At 54.4% G+C, this 20,666-nt stretch overlaps 8 protein-coding genes across 8 annotated transcripts; 4 read left to right on the forward strand and 4 right to left on the reverse strand.

Moving 5' to 3' along the window:
* Window positions 1-125: 125 nt before the first annotated feature.
* On the forward strand, window positions 126-3,064 carry PHYSODRAFT_309379 (hypothetical protein; the record flags this gene model as incomplete). The annotated part of the gene is made up of 7 exons (XM_009517527.1): window positions 126-137; window positions 285-348; window positions 434-1,104; window positions 1,182-1,284; window positions 1,348-1,583; window positions 1,852-2,681; window positions 2,767-3,064. 7 exons carry the CDS (start codon window positions 126-128, stop codon window positions 3,062-3,064), a joined length of 2,214 nt encoding a protein of 737 aa, XP_009515822.1.
* Window positions 3,065-3,706: 642 nt separating this feature from the next.
* PHYSODRAFT_466979 (hypothetical protein) lies at window positions 3,707-3,928 on the reverse strand (the record flags this gene model as incomplete). The annotated part of the gene is made up of 1 exon (XM_009517528.1): window positions 3,707-3,928. The coding sequence occupies one exon, from the start codon at window positions 3,926-3,928 to the stop codon at window positions 3,707-3,709; it is 222 nt and encodes a 73-aa protein (XP_009515823.1).
* Window positions 3,929-5,140: 1,212 nt separating this feature from the next.
* On the reverse strand, window positions 5,141-6,555 carry PHYSODRAFT_552293 (hypothetical protein; the record flags this gene model as incomplete). Its single annotated transcript, XM_009517529.1, has 1 exon — window positions 5,141-6,555. The coding sequence occupies one exon, from the start codon at window positions 6,553-6,555 to the stop codon at window positions 5,212-5,214; it is 1,344 nt and encodes a 447-aa protein (XP_009515824.1). The 3' UTR covers window positions 5,141-5,211.
* Window positions 6,556-6,798: 243 nt separating this feature from the next.
* On the forward strand, window positions 6,799-8,309 carry PHYSODRAFT_260389 (hypothetical protein; the record flags this gene model as incomplete). The annotated part of the gene is made up of 5 exons (XM_009517530.1): window positions 6,799-6,996; window positions 7,070-7,150; window positions 7,425-7,696; window positions 7,741-7,890; window positions 8,027-8,309. 5 exons carry the CDS (start codon window positions 6,799-6,801, stop codon window positions 8,307-8,309), a joined length of 984 nt encoding a protein of 327 aa, XP_009515825.1.
* Window positions 8,310-13,018: 4,709 nt separating this feature from the next.
* PHYSODRAFT_473980 (hypothetical protein) lies at window positions 13,019-13,801 on the reverse strand (the record flags this gene model as incomplete). The annotated part of the gene is made up of 2 exons (XM_009517531.1): window positions 13,019-13,387; window positions 13,457-13,801. The coding sequence occupies 2 exons, from the start codon at window positions 13,799-13,801 to the stop codon at window positions 13,019-13,021; spliced, it is 714 nt and encodes a 237-aa protein (XP_009515826.1).
* A 1,130-nt stretch (window positions 13,802-14,931) lies between these two features.
* PHYSODRAFT_294084 (hypothetical protein) lies at window positions 14,932-16,095 on the forward strand (the record flags this gene model as incomplete). The annotated part of the gene is made up of 4 exons (XM_009517532.1): window positions 14,932-15,152; window positions 15,223-15,314; window positions 15,378-15,778; window positions 15,856-16,095. 4 exons carry the CDS (start codon window positions 14,932-14,934, stop codon window positions 16,093-16,095), a joined length of 954 nt encoding a protein of 317 aa, XP_009515827.1.
* Window positions 16,096-16,503: 408 nt separating this feature from the next.
* On the forward strand, window positions 16,504-17,195 carry PHYSODRAFT_466920 (hypothetical protein; the record flags this gene model as incomplete). Its single annotated transcript, XM_009517533.1, has 2 exons — window positions 16,504-16,892; window positions 16,958-17,195. The coding sequence occupies 2 exons, from the start codon at window positions 16,504-16,506 to the stop codon at window positions 17,193-17,195; spliced, it is 627 nt and encodes a 208-aa protein (XP_009515828.1).
* Window positions 17,196-18,781: 1,586 nt separating this feature from the next.
* On the reverse strand, window positions 18,782-19,790 carry PHYSODRAFT_343884 (hypothetical protein; the record flags this gene model as incomplete). Its single annotated transcript, XM_009517534.1, has 2 exons — window positions 18,782-19,594; window positions 19,644-19,790. The coding sequence occupies 2 exons, from the start codon at window positions 19,788-19,790 to the stop codon at window positions 18,905-18,907; spliced, it is 837 nt and encodes a 278-aa protein (XP_009515829.1). The 3' UTR covers window positions 18,782-18,904.
* Window positions 19,791-20,666: the final 876 nt, after the last annotated feature.

A 20,666-nucleotide genomic window follows, 5' to 3' on the forward strand; every position in this document is an offset into this window, starting at 1 on the left:
GTCTGGCCTCGTCCTCGCAGCAAAAATAGCGCAAGTACTTGTACCCAATCCTAACTTCAACTACAGCCCAATCTTCGCTGTTTTAGGAACCGTTACTCTTATTTTGGGCGTTATATCAACTCGCTATGTGGACGACGGTGTCCGCGCGCGCTGTTCGATGCGTCCGCGCCGCGCAGCCCCAGCGCTCGCCCTGCAGCCTCCTCGCTGCTCATTTATCCACGAAGGTTAACTCCACACTCCAAAAAGAGAGCGACACTTCTGTGTCTGCTGTGAACTTCGCCGAGTTCGTGCGCAAGTGCGGGTTGTCCAAGAAGAGGCTGCACCAGGTGCTGTATCCGCAGGATAATGGTACGCTACGCGCTCTCCATATTTTTTTTGTGAGACGAGTGCCAATGATATGGCACTTATACGTACTTCTTACTTAACTTGCCAGGTCGAAGCGCTCCGGTGGGCGAGTTTCCAATTGCAGTGGCCGTCTCCGGCGGCGCTGACAGCATGGCGTTGATGCTGCTGCTCAGAGAGTACCTGCAGAAGAATCGCATTAAGACCTCGCTTTTGGCAGTCACAGTAGACCACCAGCTACGTGCTGAGAGCAACCGAGAAGCGCTGGAGGTTGCCAAGATCTGTGCCAAGCGTGGCGGCATCACGCACGTCACGAAGGTGTGCCACTGGTACTCTGAAGACGAAGCAGGAGGGCTGAAGGATCCGTCGAGACCGGCGAAACCGCGCGAGAGCAAGATGGAGGAGCAGGCGAGACAGTATCGATACGACTTGTTGAAGCAGGTGTGCGAAGAGTATCGCGTGCGCTGCTTGTTCGTAGCACACAACCTCGGCGACCAACTGGAGACGACGCTTTTCCGCCTCGGACGGGCCAGCGGCGTCAACGGACTCGCAGGCATTGCGAACCAAGTGCCGTTCTGCTCTCTCGACGAGTCGGCAGGCAATACAGGTGACAGTAAGCCCGCGGAGGCTGTAACACTTGTCCGACCGCTGCTCTCCGCCACAAAGGACCAGCTGATAGCAACCTGCGAGCGATTCCAGCAAACTTGGATACACGACCCGTCCAATGATGACCTTGTGTATGACCGTGTTCGAATCCGTCAGGTAAGTCCGATGGAGTATATCTCGAGGATGGCGTTAAGTAAAGGGAAAGTAATCGCAGTGGGATTATGCTCGAGTAGGAACTTCAGCGGGTGGAAAGAGAACACGGACCTGACGCCGTGGACTTGTTCTCCAAGTTCCAGCAGACCGCAGAGAAAGCCAAGAAAGAGTTTGCACGAATCGGTACGTACATTGACCAATCCTTTTCATGAATGAATTCCTAATTGCTATTTGTGCGGACACTAGAGCGCGCTATGTTTCGGAAGTACACAGTGGCCTGGGAGCCAGACTCGGTGGTCGTACGCATGGCTGTTTTCCGTGACCCCGCCATGTTCGATGAACTGCTCTACCGTTTGCTTTCGATCATCATTTTGCATGTTGGAGACAAGGACGCGCCCCCGCGACTGGCATCTGTAGCTCGCCTTGCAGCCGACATCCAGCGACTAGAAACTGGCAAGCAGATCACGCTCGGCGGGTGTCGGGTACGTTTCTCCACATTATACCTGGGGGAAATTCATACCAACCTAACGTTACATGAAACTTTGTTCGGCAGATCAAGAAGACAGCAAAGGGCCGTCGACTGGAGTTCAAACCCGAGCGTAAGAAGAACTGATCATCGCAGGGGGTTCACATAGCACTTCAACCAAATACCGGTATTTAGCCAATATACCGGTATTCTGATGAAAATCGATGGCGGCGAAGACGCTCATTGTTGAACGCGACGTCTAACTTGTACACACGATGGGCAAGAAGTCTGCGCCGACGGAGGTGGCGCCCGTGCCCGGGTTCTTCGGCCACGTGGTGAAGCCTGGCCACCCGCTCAAGTGGTCCAATGAGGTCGAGGACTTCTGCATGCAGCTCAACTCGGCCGCGCTGGGCGCCGACGCGACCAAGGGCCGCTCCACGCTATCCGTGGTGGCCAAGACGTCCAAGATTGCGCTGTGCACGCTGACGCCCGAGGTGGCGGAGCAGTGGAACTTGACGCAGACGTTCACGCCCATGGACGGCGCCATCGAGTTCGTGGTGGACGGCCCCAACGCCATCCATCTCACGGGCTTCATCGAGGTGGAAGACGAACAGGACAGCGGCGACGAGCACGACTTCGACGACCTGGGCGACGACGAGGAGGAGATGATGGTGTTCGGCGGTGACGACGACTCGAGCGACGACGACGTCGACGAGAACGAGGAAGAGGAGAAGGAGCTCAACGACGAGGCCAAGAAGAACCGCTTCGAGGTGCTCGAGGAGCGTGTTCACAGCGACGCGCCCGAGTCGAAGAAGAAGTCCCCCAAGAAGGAGTCCCCCAAGAAGGAGTCGAAGAAGGAGGCTGCAGCCAAGAAGGCGGCCGCCGCCGCCGCTGAGGCGGAGAAGAAGGCAAAGGAGGAGAAGGAGGCCGAGAAGAAGAAGGCCAAGGCTGCCAAGCAGGCGGAGAAGGAGAAGAAAACCGCCGAGAAGCTGGCTGAGGTGACCGCTAACATCGCCAAGAGCAAGAAGCGCGCTGCCCCCGCCGAGTCTCTGGAGGTTCCGAAGAAGGCCAAGGTCGCCACCCGTGTGCACAAGGGCGTCACCATCGAGGACATGTACGTTGTTAGAGTTCGACTTGCTTGCTATGTGGACATGTTGATCTGATGCGTATGACGTTTGTTTTACCTCTTAAAACCGCAGCGCTGTGGGCAAAGGCCGCCCCGTGATGCGTGGCCGTAAGGTGGGCATCGTCTACCGCGGCCGCCTGACCAACGGCAAGCAGTTTGACGCGACGCAGAACCGCAAGAAGCCGTTCACGTTCCGCCACGGCATCGGCGACGTCATCAAGGGCATGGACATCGGTATCGAGGGCATGCGCGTGGGCAGCAAGCGCACGATCACCATCCCGTCCAAGCTCGGCTACGGCCGCGAGGGCTCACCGCCAGTCATCCCGAGCAACGCCGACCTTATCTTCGAGATCGAGGTCGTCAGCGCATAGGCCGCTGCCACGCTATGTACTGGGCTGCTTCGCTGCTGTAGGCTGTTGTGAGCAAGAGGCAAATAGAGCAAGCTTTGCCGTGCATCACATCGCTGGTTTAACATTTGTGCCTCCTGCAACTTGCAGGCTGCAAGTGCGTGTTCGATCACCCAGGCACCGCACCGCTGACCGTGCTAGTCGCACAAGAACTTTGTTAGTCGACACGGCGCGTTGAGCGGTTTCAGTCGCGAAAGAAATCTAAACTAGCGAAACTAGGCAAGTCAGGCCGACAGGATCGCCGGAATGGCAACATCAATGCAGGACTGCAATGTTACATGCAGTTACGGTTTTGTCAAGTCTGCAACGTGGCAGTATCATGCAAATGAGGCGGTGGGCGAGAAGCAAGGGAGCTCCCGTGCGAGGCACGAGAGCTAGGGAAAAGATTTATTAGATGCAAGCGAGCCCACTCACAGAGAGGGGGCCGCAGAGCGTATGCACGGCGGAGACTCGCAGTCCCCGTCATAGATATCGACGTATGGTACTGGCGGTTTTTCGGGCTTTCCGGGGAGATGGAGGGGGGGGGGGGGGGGGGGGGAGGTCGCGGCGGGGGCAGTACATGTAATGGTTTTCCCTTGCCTCCTCCCCTCCCCCGTAGACGAAGGCCTACCGCATCATGTTCAAGAAGACGAAGGCGTCCATCTTGGCTTGCTCTTGCTGCTGCGCCGCGCTCACGGGCGCGGCCGCGTCTTCTCTCCGCGTGGCGAAGTCGGCGAAGGCGACGTTCTGCTTGGCGGGCGAGAGGCGGTTGGAGGTCGAGGGCGACTGCAGCGGGCGCTTGGCCTGGGGCGACACCATGGCGACGAGGTCCTTGAGGAGGTTGGGCATGGCTGCGGGGGCTTGAGGGGAAGCTGGGGCTAGTGGAGCGCTGGGGCTTGACGGCGAAATGAAGACTGAGGAACTCGGCGGCGGCTTGAACCGCAAGCAGAACCAAGCAGCGCGGAGACAAAGAACTAGCACATGGCTGGCGTGGACAGCGCGCGGATTGGCTGAAATAGCGTCGCACCGACCTGCGATTGGTCGGCTGACGAATCTTCGACTCATCGGGATCTGCTGCGGGCGTTCATATGGCGCTTTGTATGCCGAACGCCAGTGCGACGTGAATGTGCGTTCGAGGCGTCGAGGCGTCGAGGCGTCGAGGCGTCGAGGCGTCGAGGCCGCGATGTTTGCGGCGGCGCCGTTGGATGCCCAGCGGTGCTTGCGGCAAGCCCCTTTGTCAGCAACTTGCTGCACCGCGTGTGGATTTTCATTGCCGCGGGTGTCCGCCGGTCGACGAAGCGACACGTCGCATGTCTGGCGCACTTCAACGTGGGGCGCGTGCGCTTGCTCCACTTCATCTAGGCGCTGCGTCTCGCGGTTCTTTCCGAGCGGCAATAAAGAAGACGTCTACATGGGCAGTAGTTGACCTATTCTAAAGGCGGAAGGCTTGCTAGCTTTTGAGTAGGCGGCGTGCATTTGCTGCTCCAGCTCAGCTTTGGCTGCGGTGGTGTTTCTGCTTGGTAAACACGGTCGCAGAGAAACGCTTTGCGGGCGTGACGTTGGTGCGTACGTCGACGAACACGACGTCCGCTGGCTGGTCTTGCGAGGTCCCCGTGCACAGCGTGCTGGCAGGTACTAACCAGCTCCGCAGGGCACGAGTCAAGCATTGCGTCGCGTGCCGGTATGTACTGTACTGTAGTTGTTGGGCCGCACACCTTGAAGTCATGTTGTCCTGCTACCGCATGGTCTCTTCGAGAGGTTGGACTTGCAACCAGCAGGCTACAGCTGATTTGGCCATGCAGGACAATTCTGGGGCCTTCGTCTACAGCTCTCGCCTGGTGGGCACAGCTTGTTGGTACGGCCTCCTTCGTCTTTACGGAGACTGCCCACATGGTATGATCATGGGGGACAAATTTGTCTTCGCGTCGACGGTTGACCAGTATCAGAAGGACAATACCCCAGAAGGACCAGCCGCGCGTTAGCTTGCATGTAGAAGTTGAGCTGTGATCCAACAGATCTCACGACTTCAAACAGCAATTCTCAAAAGCAAGAGGGGTAGAGAGTGCAACCGAAAGTTTGATTAGGTACGTATGGGAATGCACGCAACGTTCTTCTAAATGTGCACTCCAAACCTAAAGCTCGTCCTTGTCGGCGGCGTTGCCCAGAATCTCGTTCATGATATCGTCGTCCTCGTCCTCCTCGATCTCGTCCAGCTGCACGTCCTTGCCATCCCACGGCTTGACCGTCTTGATCTCCGGCAGCTTGTCGAAGCCGACGGTCGACTCGCGGCCCTGCATCACGCCCTGCAGGAACTCGCTGATAGCTTCGGCCGTGAAGGCGCCGCGCTGCACCACATAGCGCTTGCGGTCGAGGTTGATGGCCACCAGCGACGGGTATCCGAACGTCAGCTCGAAGCGGCTCTCGAAGTCGAGCTGGTCACCACCCTGCATCCATCCGAACTTGAACGGCTTGCCGCGCACCAGCTTGGCCGCCTCCTCGAGCGTCTTAATGTAGCTCTCACGCGCACTCTTGCCGCCTTCCGTAATGTGCGGCAGCACGCTGATGACGCAGCTCGACTTGCCCTCGCAGAAGTCCGTCAGGGTCTCCTCCGAGATTAGCTCCTTGATCCGCAGGCCGCCGCCCATCACATCCAGCGCCGCGAGACCGAACTCCGTGATGGCAGCGGCAGTGCGCTCGCCCTGGTAGTCGTCGGCGTCGGACGGGCCCATGGCGTTGGGTCCGAACACCTTAATGGTCGGGAATCCTTCAATGCCGTACTCGGCCGTCTTCTGCTCATTGGCCGTCGCCTCAATGGCAGCCACCTTGACGGATCCCTTGAGGTCCGACGCGGCCTGCTCCCACTCCGGGGCGAGCTGCTTGCAGTGGCCGCACCACGGCGCGTAGAACTCCACGAGCCAGATGTCTCCGCTGTTGAGCACCGTGTCGTCGAACGTGTCGTCCGTGAGCGTGATGACTGCGCTCTTGCCGCTGGGCGACTTCTTCTTCTGCTGCTGCGGCTTGGGCTTCTTCTTCTTCTTCTCCGAGCCGTCCGACAGACGCGCCTTGACCACGCGGCGGGAGGCCGTGAGCGCCGCGTCCACGAGGCCCTTGGCCGTGCGGTCGCCGCTGAACGTCGTGGGCTTGGTCTTGTCCTCGCCGAAGATCTTGATGGTGGGGAAGCCGCGCACCGCGAACTCCTGCACGAACTCCTCGTGCTCCTGGCAGTCGATGGCCGCCACGTTCACGACGCCCTCCAGCGCCTTGGCCGCCTTCTTGTACTCGGGCGCCAGCTGCTTGCAGTGGCCGCACCATGGCGCGTAGAACTCCACGAGCCACACGCCCGAGTCCTGCTGCACCTGCTCGCGGAAGCTCTCCGGGTCCAGCACCTTCACGCTGTCCTCGCTCGAGTACATGCCCTGCACGCCGGCCAGCAGGCTCGCCGCCGCCGCGCACACCAGCAGCGCCACGCCTCGCATCCTCCTTGGTCTACAGTAGTTGCTCCGAGCAGCTCAGTTAGGATAATGGCTCCAAGATACGTTTGGCGAGATGGGTGGGCAGACACGTGAAGCCACGCGATTGGCTAAAATAAATACGCAAACTACAAACCTGACCGTTCAACCGGTATTGACCGGTTTCGGGCGGTTTCTACTTCAACGTGGATGGCGAAACGACCGACGCGAAAGCCTTGCTGTCTTGCCCTGCAGTGCAGCGTAGTCACCATGAGCTCCGAGACGCTGCGGTACCGTAGCAGGTCGGTGCATGGCACCACGACGGGGCTGTTGCTGCAGAAGTTCCGCACGGATACGCACGCGCACCGCGCGCGCAACTTGGCGCGGACCAACTCGAAGCCGATCGGCCCGCCGGAGCCCGACACGGGCGCCAAGAACGACGTCTTCCAGGCGCTCATCAACTCGGCGGTGAGCAGCTGTAGACGTCGGATATTAGAGGCTAGAGACGGACTGATTCAATTGGCATTGCATTTGTTCACAGCCTGGCTGCTACCCTGGAGACGACGGCTCGAGCGACATTGCGAACCGCTACAACTTTTTCGCACATAGGAAGCGCTTCCTTGTGAGTATTCCGGCCATAGTCTATCTAGACCTTTGACATTTATCTTGTTGCGGATTATACTGATCCCCACTATACTACTTGCAGTTGGAGTAAGACAAAAGGTGAAAGAGAAGAATCTAGGCCTCAGTTGATAATATACACACGACCAACAAGGTGGCTTTTGCCGCCCAGCTGAGTGTTGTCGTTGCTTTCATTTCTGTGTGAGCAGCACCAAGAGGACACTTCACTTCAGGTTATGAGCCCAAGGCTCACGTGAGGGGAGCACAGCAACTAGGACGTCATGGCGGAGCAGAAGAAGACGCCCAAGGAGTCACACGAGGAGAAGAGGACGATCCCGCCGTTTGACGGCAAGCACTACGAGGTCTGGCACGAGAGAGTGAAGCTTAAGCTGGAGAGGAAGAAGCCGTGGAAGTACTGCAAGGAGGACTTGCCCGAGCCGGACGAGAGCAAGGAGGCGGAGACGCACGCGACGTGGACGAGCGAGATGGCCCACGCCAAGGAGATCATCTACGACGCGATGACGAATAACATAATGCAGACTGTGAAGTATGAACCCACCCCGTTTCGTGTCATGGAGCGCCTGAAAAGAGATTTATGGGCAATACGTACCTGAAGTACGCTGAGGAGAGGGCCAAGCTCAGTCGGCTACGGCTCGCTCCCAACGGCAATGTGCCAGATCACCTGAGCGAGATGCGTCGGCTGATGGAGACCATTGCTGGAGTCGGGCGTCCTGTGGACGAGTATGTAAAGCCAGCACTATTGATTGGATCTCTGCCGCGCGAATATGATCATGTTGTACAGACGTTTCTCGCCAGTCACAAGCCCCAAAATGCTGATGATCCTCCTAATTATGAACAACTTGAACTCGCATTGGAGATGGCTTACGACCATCGCCAAGGTCGGAAAGCAGAGGGCGCCAAGGACAATGATGATGAAGAAAAGGCGTTCTTTGCTGGTGGAGGAAGAGGTCGAGGACGTGGTCGCGGCCGTGGACGTGGTGGTCGATCTGGAGGACACGGGCGCGGTTCCGGTGGTGGACATGGTTCTGGCAGTCGCGGGAGCCAAGGTGGTGGACGTGGAGCTGGACGTGGCCAAGCCGGCAGCGGACAAAAGCCAGGTGGTGCTTGTTATCACTGCCATGAAGCAGGGCATCATGTGATTGATTGCCCGTTTCTTGGCAAGCGACCTCCAGCCGAGGATCGCAGCAGCACCCAAGCTCAGAAGCGTGTGAAGATGAGTGGAAAGAGTGCTAAGGCTGCTGAAACGAGTAGCTACGCTAATGAAAGTGATGACAGCGCGTATGTTATTCTTCAAGTGATGAAAATGAAAAAGCCGGTCGCAGACAAAGCCCATGATAACTGGTACCTGGACTCTGGTGCATCGAGTCATATTTCGAACCAGCTCACTGATATCATGGAGTTCACGCCTCTTAGCGCCCGGATTCGAGTTGGAGGAAAGAACTCGCTGGGTGTTGAGGGTATTGGTACTGTGGTTAAAGAGCTGGAGACTACTGGTGGGAGGTGCTCACTGACGCTGCGAGGAGTTCGTTATGCTCCAGAGCTGCAGTGCAGTCTCTATTCTGTGCGACGGCAACTGAACCAATATCTGCCTGAACGTGATCGTGTGAAGGTACACTTTGATGAGGCAGATCGCGCTGACGTTATCTTACAGGCTGGTGTGACTACCGCTCAAGTTGATTATACCAATCTCTATCGCTTGAAGTTGGAGAGACCCCAAGAGGTAGCCATGGTGGCGCTACCAGCTCGAGTGAGTAGTTTGGAGCTGTGGCATTCAAGATTGGGGCACCCTGGCAAGAACGCGTTTAATGCGCTGTTCAGCCATGATCAGTGGCCGTTGCCACATGTGAACTTGCGTATCCCGGTGCGTTTCAATTGCGAGACCTGTGTGAAGGGGAAACTTACGAGGAAGAGCATGAAGAAGTCTCGGACACAGACCCGCGAGTGGTTAGTTGGCGACAAGGTCCATGTGAACGCTTGGGGTCCGTATGCAGAGCACTCCTACGGTGGTAAACGGTACTTTGCCGTGTTCGTTGATGATGCGAGTCGGTTTGTCACCGTGTATCTTCTGGAGCATCGTTCGGAAGTGTACCAGAAGTTTGAGGAGTACTATCAACGCGTCAAGACGCAGCAGCATGTCAGAATGAAAGCGCTAAGGTCAGACAATGCAAAGGAGTTCAAGAAGCTGCAAAGTACGTGTGACACGAAGTATGGTATGGAGTTTGACAGCAGCATCAAGCATACTCCGGAGCAAAATGGTGTCGCGGAGAGAATGGTCCGCACCATTACGGAGAGAATGCGATGCATGCTCGTGCACTTCGACCTGCCTGAAGCAATGTGGGGTGAGGCAGCGATGACAGCTGCATACTCCGTGAACATTATACCAAGCTCGGTTTGAGGCATGGAGGTACCGTATGCAGTATGGCACCGTCAGACTCCTGCTTATGAGAAGTTGCGGACGTTCGGCTGCGCCGTCCTGTCGTACATCGACAAGGTGGAGAGACGGAAGATGCAGGCGAAAGCACGGGAGGCGGTCTTCGTTGGATATTCGCGAGAGAAGCGAGGCTATCGCTTGCTCGATAGCAAGACCAACAAGGCATTCTACAGCCATACTGTCGTGTTCTATGAGAATAAAGCTGGTCGATTGCTCATGGACTCGGCATCAACGCCAAGTGCAGCCTCCGGTAAGGAATATTTAGGCGTTGATCGATCAGTAGAGGATGACATTGAGCCAATGCTGGATGAAATGCATGATGACTCAAATGATGGAGGTAGTTATCGTGATGATGGAGATTGCTGGACTGGTAGGGCCAGCGACTCCAGAGACGGAGGTGATTATCGGACTGGTGGGGCTGATGACACCCGATGTGATGACCGACCAGGTGGGGCAGTTGAGCAAGATGTCCGGTCAGATGGGGCATGTGGGTCCAAGAAGAGAGGCCCCGGTGGTGATGCCGCAGCGCCTCGACCAAAGAGAGTGCGGTTTGCGGTGTTTGAAAGTGGACGTTCTAGCAAGGTGGCAGAACGAGATGAAGGACGTGGAGTGAGCTCTACAGCATCTGGATGTGATCGTTCTAGCAAGGTGGCAGAACGTGATGAGGAACGTGTCAATGGACATGAGGCAGACCACCTGCGAGGTGAGTGCGTGCCAGGCAATTCCAAAAGAAGGAGAAAGAGGAAACGCAGCAGTGGGCGGCACAAGGGACCGGCTGCTGACGAGACGAGGGCTCTACCAGGGAGTCAAGAGGTGGAAGAGGTGGACAGCAGGTCATCGGCTGCTGAGCGGGCCGACTCGGACAGCCAAGTGTCGAGTGATGCTGCGAGTGTGGGGCGTCTATTAACGCCTCCTTGCACAGCACTTCGTGAGTACACAGGCCCGAGAGGCACTCGCCCTAAAGACCCTCCAGTGACACGGAGCGGTCGGGTAAGTAAACCGCCCACGTGGCTCGGTGACTACGTCTACATTGCCTACGAAAATACAAATCCAGATGATGATGTGAACTCGTTGCCTGCTGGATGGAGGAAAGCACGAGCTGAGTCGCAACGTGCTATGGCGAACGAGTTGATCCTTGCATGGTGGGAGGACTATTGTTGCATGAGTACTGGCGAGTTTGAAGAGCCAAATACTTTCGGTGACGCTATGGAGAGTGAGCACTCATTGCAATGAAAAAATGCAGCTGATGATGAGTTTGATTCGTTGATGAAGAACGATACCTGGGAGTTGGTGCCGCGTGAGAAGCACATGAAAGTGCTGCAGAATCGCTGGATCTTTCGCGTCAAGTATCTAGCGAACGGAGAGATCGAAAGATTCAAAGCGAGGCTCGTGATCAAGGGCTTCATGCAGATTTATGGTATCGACCACCTAGAGGTGTACTCGCCTGTTGTGAGGCTGGAGACACTGCGTGTTCTCTTGACACTGGCGGCTGTCTGGGATTATGAAGTGCATCAGATGGATGTCACTACTGCTTTCTTGAATGGGGCGATTGACGTGGAGGTCTATATGGAGCAGCCTGAAGGCTACAAAGTGAAAGGCAAAGAGGACTGGGTGTGCAGATTGAAGAAGAGCCTGTACGGCTTGAAGCAGGCGCCCAGAGTGTGGTTTCAGCTGCTCAAGTCGTTCTTGGAGGAGCAGGGCTTCACGATGCTGCAGTCGGAGGCCTGCGTGGCTGTTAAAGTAATTGATGGGCAGTTGGTCTTCATCCCTCTCTATGTTGATGATCTGATTTTGTTTGCTCCGTCGATGGAGCTCATCAACAAGATGAAGAAGATGTTCGAGGACCGGTTTGCGATGAAGGATCTCGGGGAGTTACACTACATTCTAGGCTGGGAGATCACGCGGAACCGGGCCGAGAGAACGATGTTCATTGGTTAGCAGAAGTATGCCGAGACCGTGCTCAAGCGGTTCAACATGCAGGACTGCAATGGCTGCAAGACGCCGAGCACGGCGGATCTGAAGCTGAGCAAGGCCATGTGTCCGACCGAAAACGATGAAAGGCAACTGATGAGATCGAAGCCATATCGTGCTGTGGTTGGCAGCCTGATGTACCTGATGCTCGGTACCCGGCCCGATCTGGCCTACCTAGTTAGAGAGTGCAGTCAGTTCTTAGAAAACCCAGGTCTGTTGCATTGGAGAGCTGCAAAACGTGGATTGCGCTACCTGAAAGACACAGCGGACTGGGGGCCCAGCTTGGTGGCCTAGCGTGGTCAGATCAAAAGCTGGATGATCATCTGAGAGCATACGCAGATGCGGATTTTGCAAATCGAGTTGATGATCGAAAGTCTGTTGCAGGCTACGTGACTCAATTTTGTGGGTGCATCATTTCGTGGAGCAGCCAGACGGAGAAGACCGTCGCGCTGCACACGACCGAGGCCGAATATATGGCTCTTAGTCTACTAGTGCAGGAGGTGGTGCACTTGCGCCAAATGCTGAAGGAGCTGCAGGTGCAGCAAATTCAGCCATCCCAAGTCTTTGTTGACAACGAAAGTGCAAAGAAGCTTGCCAGCAACCCTGTGTTTCATTCTCGGACCAAGCACATCGATGTGCGCCACCACTTCGTGCGTGAGCGCATCGATTTGAAGGAAATTGACGTGCTTCGGGTGCCAGGAGTTGATAACGTGGCCGATGCTTTTACAAAGCCATTGACACGTCCGGCATTTGAAAAACACAGAGCTGCAATGGGATCATTGCCAAGGGCAAGATTTGGAGATGCAAGTTGATGGGAATCCGTAGGTGGGGCTGTTGCGGATTATACTGATCCCCACTATACTACTTGCAGTTGGAGTAAGACAAAAGGTGAAAGAGAAGAATCTAGGCCTCAGTTGAGAATATACACACGACCAACAAGGTGGCTTTTGCCGCCCAGCTGAGTGTTGTCGTTGCTTCCATCTCTGTGTGAGCAGCACCAAGAGGACACTCCGGTAAAAGATATCACGTCCTAATAGACGTCCTAAGATGTCCTATTGTCCTAAAAAATGCGGTATATTACTTGCAGTTTGCTCATAAACGGTACCAAAAATTAGGACAACACAGCTCGTTTTAGGACGAACGGGCTGGTTAGGAGCTGTCCTAATAGGACAGCCACGATTCACTTACCGAAATCTGTCCTAATAGGACAACAACAATTCACCTAAATGAGGATCTGTCCTATTAGGACACTTAGTCGAGTAATAACCGAGAGCTGTCCTACTAGGACACTTAACTGCCTAGAACTGGCAGTTGTCCAATTAGGACACTTTGTTGACTATAACTGGGAGCTGTCCTATTAGGACAAATGAAATGTTTTGGCAACTCGTTAGCAAGGGCTCTCGTTGAAGCAGGACTGCATTATCAGCGTCTGAACACCGTACTATCCTACTTAAAGTCTGCATAGCCAGCTGGGATGCCTGGCACTACTGGCGGAGCATGCTGCGGAGCCGTCTGGAGTCCCTTCTTGATGTCGTCAATGCGCTGGAGATAGCGGGCTGCTTCTTGCTTGGTGCCTTCAATGAAGGTAAGCAGGCTAGGGTGTGTACCCACTCGCGACGCGAAGTCACGATTGTACTTTTCCAGCGGATTGTTGGTGCGGTTAACGATGTCAACACCGCACCGCACCATTTCATGAACGTTCCAGGTCGTGACATCAAATCGCTGCGTCCAGGTCTTGAGGAAATACTTCCAAAAAGTATTCCATTTTGTTTTCGCGCCGGTCTCGTCGACAATACTCCTCACGTACCTCACACCCTACAATGCAGCCATTTATCAGAATAGGTCAGACACAAAAAATTGGTCACCCCAAAAAATAGTCCGCACCTTTTCAGCGATTTGGTCCTCCGGGATAACCGTGAGAGTGTCGAGCTTTCTTGGGCTGAGAGCGTCCTTGATTTGGTCTTCGGGTAGCCGCAGCTCAAGCATTTTCCGACGGAGGGCCTGTTTCCAGTGGAACAGGCACCCAACGAGGTTCGCAGTCGGAAATTGCTCCAGCACAGCGTTGATAAGGGCGGACTCAAAGGCACACGTGACATGTTCGGGCTCCAGCTGGCGGTTGCTCAGGATCACGAGCTCGTTGAGAACCCGCCAGTACGTTTCTTGGGACTTGCCTTGCACCAGTACATAGCAAACAGGCACGTAGAGGTCGACAGAAGGCTCGAAAGCCATCACAATCAGACACTGACTGAACGGCTTAGGAACCACCGCAAATGTTCCGTCAATGAACAGCGTGATCTTCGGGTACCGTAGAATTCGAGCCAAGTCGGGATGGGCCAGTCCGATCAGACGTTGCATTCCGGTGCCCGCGGCGGTGGGGTGGACCACGCTGAACTGAAGAAAGGCCCTCGCATCCATGTCACTCACGCACCGAACAGCTTGGGTCAGAATGGCTTCAAAGACATCACCGCCAGAGCAATCCTTGCGCGTGTGCTTGATGATAGAGACGGCCGGCTTCGCAGGGATGATCTTGAGCGCAATACCTTCTCCGCCGTAGCGAAGCTTGAGATCGTCGTACACCTCTTGCCACAGGACCGCCGGTGGGGTTGACATCTTGGTGATGCTAGAGCGCTGGAGCTCCACTCTCATCTCCTTGCGCACGTCCACCACTTCTGGCTTGGTCTCATCCTTACAGCTGTGCACACTCTTCTCGGCGACGACGGCTCCTCCTCGGACAATCAGTCTTGCCTTGCATCCCTCACGAAACTTCTTGCAGCTGTAGTAGATCGTGTTTGTTTCCGGGCATGTGCGCTTAACGCAGAATGAATACCCGCCGTGGTCCATGACAAGAAGGTTGGGCTCTCACACTTAGGCTGCAAAAAGTGAAATTGCTGGCAGCACTGCACTGTGGGGTCTGACATTCGACGAGTGGCTAGGATGAGCCCGTAATTACGCGTAAATAACGTTGCGAACGCTCCAAATTACGCGTACCAAACATTGTGGTTACCAATAAAACGCGTAATATTCATAAAACTAGGTTTTAGGACAGCTCGTAGGACGTAATTTATTATATTCTGTTACGAAGGATTATACGAGTTTTAGGACATCTCACGGTAATTTTCGAGAGTTTTTTAGGACAATTAGGACACTTTAGGAATCGTTTTAGGACGTGTTATCCGACACCGACACTCCACTTCATATCTCAACTGAGTTTGTATATTTTTGCTGCGAGTGTCCAGTTTTCACCATGCTCGCTGGGGTTCTTCCACGAACGCAGTCGCTTCCGACAAGCGTTGATATGGTGCATCACGTGGAAACGGTTCGATCAGTTTATACTCTTCTTGATTCTTGCGAACTCGGTCATGCTCGCAATTGCCGATTACAGCCAAGTGGACGCGCAGGGAGATCTGGACAGCTCTCAGTCGGTTCGGAACGCCATCGTTAATTCGGCCGACAGAGTTTTCACCGTCCTGTTCGCGATTGAGTGCACTATGAAGATCGTCGCCATGGGATTGTTTGGCGAACAAGGCGCGTATTTAATGGATCCGTGGAACTGGATGGACTTTATAGTAGTATTTATTGGGTACGTCTACTCTAGAAGTTATGGTTGAAACGCGTACTAAACGTCTGCCTTGTGTGTTGGTTCCTAACAGTATTTTAGCCGTTATCCCGGGTATTCCAAATGTTTCGATGCTTCGGATATTTCGCGTATTGCGCCCATTACGGAGCTTGAACGCTGTTGCCGGTAAGAAATTCTTGCCAATGTTCCATATATAAGGAAATTTAACGCAGGTTATGTGTTCCAAAGGCATGAAAAAGCTTGTTTCTGCCCTGCTCAAATCTATTCCCGAGCTGCTCACTGTCGTAGCATTTCTCAGTTTCCTATTTTTCTTGTACGGAGTGATTGGAGTGCAGTTATGGAGTGGCGTGCTACATCCCCGGTGTCGACTTACGCCGTATCCTTTGCGTTTGGACCCTGAAGTTACGTTCACTCAATTCGACGATTACAAAACTATGGCACTCGCAAACTACTCGCTCTTTCCGTGTGTGGATGATAACAACACCCAAATTCCTGTCAACGGGTCTTGGTCTCACGATACGTCTCCTTGGAAAACCCCGCGGGTCTGCTTTTGGCCTGTTGCTGAGGAATCTCCAGCTCGGACATGTGCTCTCAGCAGCGTTCAGTCTCGCTTGTGCCCAGATGGGCAGGTAGGTGTTTTTACTGCACTGGATGGCCCTGTTCAAAACTGAAACTTTCAAACTTACTTTTACTCGTGCTGCATCAGACATGCGGATCCGACTACGACGCTTATGGGAATTTTCGATTTACCCACCCAGACCGCTCCATCGTTCGCCGCATTCTTGAAAGCTCGACCTACAGCGCGGATCTCAACTGGGGGTTCCTGCACTTTGATAATATTGGGTCAGCATCCTTGGCTATTTTCCAGTGCATTACGCGCGAAGGCTGGTACGTTCCGATGGCTTATGCTCACATGGATTGGTTACTAACATTGTTTCAGGAGTGACATCATGTACATGCTCCAGGACGCAGGATACGGAACCGTTGCCGTTGTGTATTTTTTTTCGTGTCTTTCATTTTACGGTTCATGCGATATGTTGGGGCCGACCTATCCGACACCGAACTCCGAACTCCGAAACTCCGCCGCATTTACTTCGAAGTAGTTTATAAGTTTAGTTTAGATTTGCAGAAAACAATGGGGACTTTGGCGACGGAGCAACTCATGCCGGACACAGCACTCCACAGTACAGTACTTACATGTTAAGTTAAAAGTACTGGGGAACATCTCTCTCTTTCATGTTAGATGATTGAAGAGAACAACCCAACAATGAATTGCATAATGAATTGCGAAATGAATTGCAGAATAATTGCGCTCAGAGAAGAAATTCTGCCATTCCACAAAAAAAGAAACATGATGGTGAAGCTGTACTGCGCGGTCGTTGGCGTCGGGAGTGTCTTTCCTGTGGATATTGACATCAACGAGACTGTCGGAGATCTGAAGGACAAGATCAAGGAGAAAAAGCCCGGCTTGATCTCCTTTGATGCAGATCTGCTGAAGCTGTACCTCGCGAGGGAGGGCAACAAGTGGCTGGACTCGCGAGACGAAGATATAAAGGCGCTCAAGGCGAAAAGATTTCCAGATCGAGTCAAAAATCTCATGCAAGAACACCTGCTGCTGGACGAGACAATGGACCTCAGCAACGTTGCATACTTTGGCCACTACTTCGAGCGCGTTGAAGGAGACATCCATGTGCTCGTGGAATGTCCTGACGAGCCGGAACAAGTCAACAAGTACAAGCGTAAGTGCGTTATTCTGCCCCTACAACTTCTGTATCATGATATTGATGCAGCATACTTGATGATGTCAGACCAGGATGGCTTCGATGGTACTTCTATGGAGAATTGGTTCTCATGGCACTCGCCCTGGTCTTCTCTGCAGTCGTTGTTCTCTGTGGGAAAGGAAAAACGTGCTTAAACGCTGCTACATTCACTATAGTTAGTAGCGTGTTGGGATCATTGATAGGGATCATGGAGTTCCGGAGACGACGCATCAAGTCAAAGATACCAACTGCGTACAGACGTTGGGGGTATGAGTCGATCGCCTGAGTGTTGCCTTTTATTCTGAGCAGTGATGAAGAGAATCATTTATTTGCGTCTTAACGCTAAGAAGATATCGTTGAACACCACTGCGTACACGAGACTCACATCCATTCTGATTCATGCTCTTTCGTAAGACGATACTGGTCCCTAGAGAGCATACCGTAAGACAAAGCGTCTTACGTTTTGCAATCAACGCATTTTGGTTACATCTTGATTTTAGTATACCAGTGGCTACATTGTATTTTATCACTCAAAACGTAAGACAGTTTGTCGGACACCAGTTTGCGCCATATTATTGGTCAAAAGCTCTACTTGACGTGCAGAGCTGCATGCACATGCTCGGGTCCACTCAACCACGACAGCGGTGCGGATGCAGGCTGTGTTGGTGCACCTTTGTTCGCCAAGACGACGCAGTTGCATGGCGCGTAGGTCCGTCGACAACAGGATGATATTCTAGCTGCAGCCACGGCGGCCGCACCAGGCGTTGCGTGAAGCCTTAGCGCTAAGGCTGTTGTGACCTGTTGCTCTTAAAATGCCACGCCCAGAGCTTTTCAGTGCCTGGATGGTAAGGAATTGTAAGGATTGCGCCGCACTCCTTGCGTTTTCGCAGCTTGCCACAGGCAAGCGAATCTCTCTTTGTGAACAAAATGCCTCCGTCCGAACGGAGAAGCTGGATGCGTTGACCGAGCACTCGAATCTGATGCGGCCGGCACGGGATTACTCGCACCGCCGAAGTACAAGATTCAGAGGTGCGCTGTAGGCGCTCTAGATCTATTACTTGTAGTGTATGGGGCCCGAGATTCGACAGCAGAGCTCCTCTGCTGCCAGCCAGTCTCGCAGTGATAGCTGTCTTTACCTCTAAGTCTCAATCTCACTTTTCAATTTGCCTCGAACCCCAAGCATCACCTCAACGGCACTACACTACACCAGCTTCGCCCCCTCAACTGCTTTCAACCTCCACCCTTCCTCGCCGCGCCGTGCCCAAACACAACAGGAATAGTGTCAGGAGGGAAATATTGTAGGAGTTTTCGTACTGTCAGGTTGCATTGTACGTATCATGATGCGGGCAAGCCTTCCTTCAATAACGGGGTTAGTTACGTAGCATAAGAGGCAGCGATTCTGAAATCTAGAGCGCTTATAACCGCGCCAGTCTATTGCTGTCTGCTAAGCTTGAATCTACGTAGTGTTTCCGTTTCGGCTTTGTTGACTAGTTTCTGGAGAGTGCTCGAGCGTACATTCTACTCGTTTGCTATTCAATGTACGCTCAAGCACAATTCAGTTCTCCGTGTACCATCCGCGTCGTGTCCTCCGAAGGGCATGGCATCTCCCTACTTACGCCGACTACGCGGCTTCATGGAAGAGCTCCTCGGACCTCATAAAATATGTATAATGCACACTTTCATTTGAAGGACCTGGCATTTAGTAGGTCGCTAGTTAGGCCAAATAACTGTGATGCACTTCACATTACTACGAAATCGAAAACGAAACAAATACACGTTCATGCTGCCGATTCTGCTCGTCAGCACGGCTATCCGTTGCTGGTGCATGCCACGACGGCGACGCAGACGGCCCGGCCAAGGGACACCACGCATAATATTAGCCAATCACATGGCTACATTTGATTTGTCGTCAAACTGTCTTACGAATGCTCGACACAAGTGAATGAATGCACGCAAAGTTCTTCTAAATGTGCACTCCAAAATCTAAATCTCGTCCTAGTCGGCGGCGTTGCCCAGAATCTCGTTCATGATATCGTCGTCCTCGTCCTCCTCGATCTCGTCCAGCTGCACGTCCTTGCCATCCCTCGGCTTGACCGTCTTGATCTCCGGCAGCTTGTCGAAGCCGACGGTCGACTCGCGGCCCTGCATCACGCCCTGCAGGAACTCGCTAATAGCTTCGGCCGTGAAGGCGCCGCGCTGCACGACATAGCGCTTGCGGTCGAGGTTGATGGCCACCAGCGACGGGTATCCGAACGTCAGCTCGAAGCGGCTCTCGAAGTCGAGCTGGTCACCACCCTGCATCCATCCGAACTTGAACGGCTTGCCGCGCACCAGCTTGGCCGCCTCCTCGAGCGTCTTAATGTAGCTCTCACGCGCACTCTTGCCGCCTTCCGTAATGTACGGCAGCACGCTGATGACGCAGCTCGACTTGCCCTCGCAGAAGTCCGTCAGGGTCTCCTCCGAGATTAGCTCCTTGATCCGCAGGCCGCCGCCCATCACATCCAGCGCCGCGAGACCGAACTCCGTGATGGCAGCGGCAGTGCGCTCGTCCTGGTAGTCGTCGGCGTCGGACGGGCCCATGGCGTTGGGTCCGAACACCTTAATGGTCGGGAATCCTTCAATGCCGTACTCGGCCGTCTTCTGCTCATTGGCCGTCGCCTCAATGGCAGCCACCTTGACGGATCCCTTGAGGTCGGGACGCGGCCTGCTCCCACTCCGGGGCCAGAGCCTTGACGAGCCACACGCCCGAGTCCTGCTGCACCTGCTCGCGGAAGCTCTCCGGGTCCAGCACCTTCACGCTGTCCTCGCTCGAGTACATGCCCTGCACGCCGGCCAGCAGGCTCGCCGCCGCCGCGCACACCAGCAGCGCCACGCCTCGCATCCTCCTTGGTCTACAGTAGTTGCTCCGAGCAGCTCAGTTAGGATAATGGCTCCAAGATACGTTTGGCGAGATGGGTGGGCAGACACGTGAAGCCACGCGATTGGCTAAAATAAATACGCAACTACAAACCTGACCGTTCAACCGGTATTGACCGGTTTCGGGCGGTTTCTACTTCAACGTGGATGGCGAAACGACCGACGCGAAAGCCTTGCTGTCTTGCCCTGCAGTGCAGCGTAGTCACCATGAGCTCCGAGACGCTGCGGTACCGTAGCAGGTCGGTGCATGGCACCACGACGGGGCTGTTGCTGCAGAAGTTCCGCACGGATACGCACGCGCACCGCGCGCGCAACTTGGCGCGGACCAACTCGAAGCCGATCGGCCCGCCGGAGCCCGACACGGGCGCCAAGAACGACGTCTTCCAGGCGCTCATCAACTCGGCGGTGAGCAGCTGTAGACGTCGGATATTAGAGGCTAGAGACGGACTGATTCAATTGGCATTGCATTTGTTCACAGCCTGGCTGCTACCCTGGAGACGACGGCTCGAGCGACATTGCGAACCGCTACAACTTTTTCGCACATAGGAAGCGCTTCCTTGTGAGTATTCCGGCCATAGTCTATCTAGACCTTTGACATTTATCTCAACTGAGTTTGTATATTTTTGCTGCGAGTGTCCAGTTTTCACCATGCTCGCTGGGGTTCTTCCACGAACGCAGTCGCTTCCGACAAGCGTTGATATGGTGCATCACGTGGAAACGGTTCGATCAGTTTATACTCTTCTTGATTCTTGCGAACTCGGTCATGCTCGCAATTGCCGATTACAGCCAAGTGGACGCGCAGGGAGATCTGGACAGCTCTCAGTCGGTTCGGAACGCCATC

Source organism: Phytophthora sojae, assembly GCF_000149755.1.
Source record: "Phytophthora sojae unplaced genomic scaffold PHYSOscaffold_1, whole genome shotgun sequence".
NCBI classification, from domain to species: Eukaryota; Oomycota; class Peronosporomycetes; order Peronosporales; family Peronosporaceae; genus Phytophthora; species Phytophthora sojae.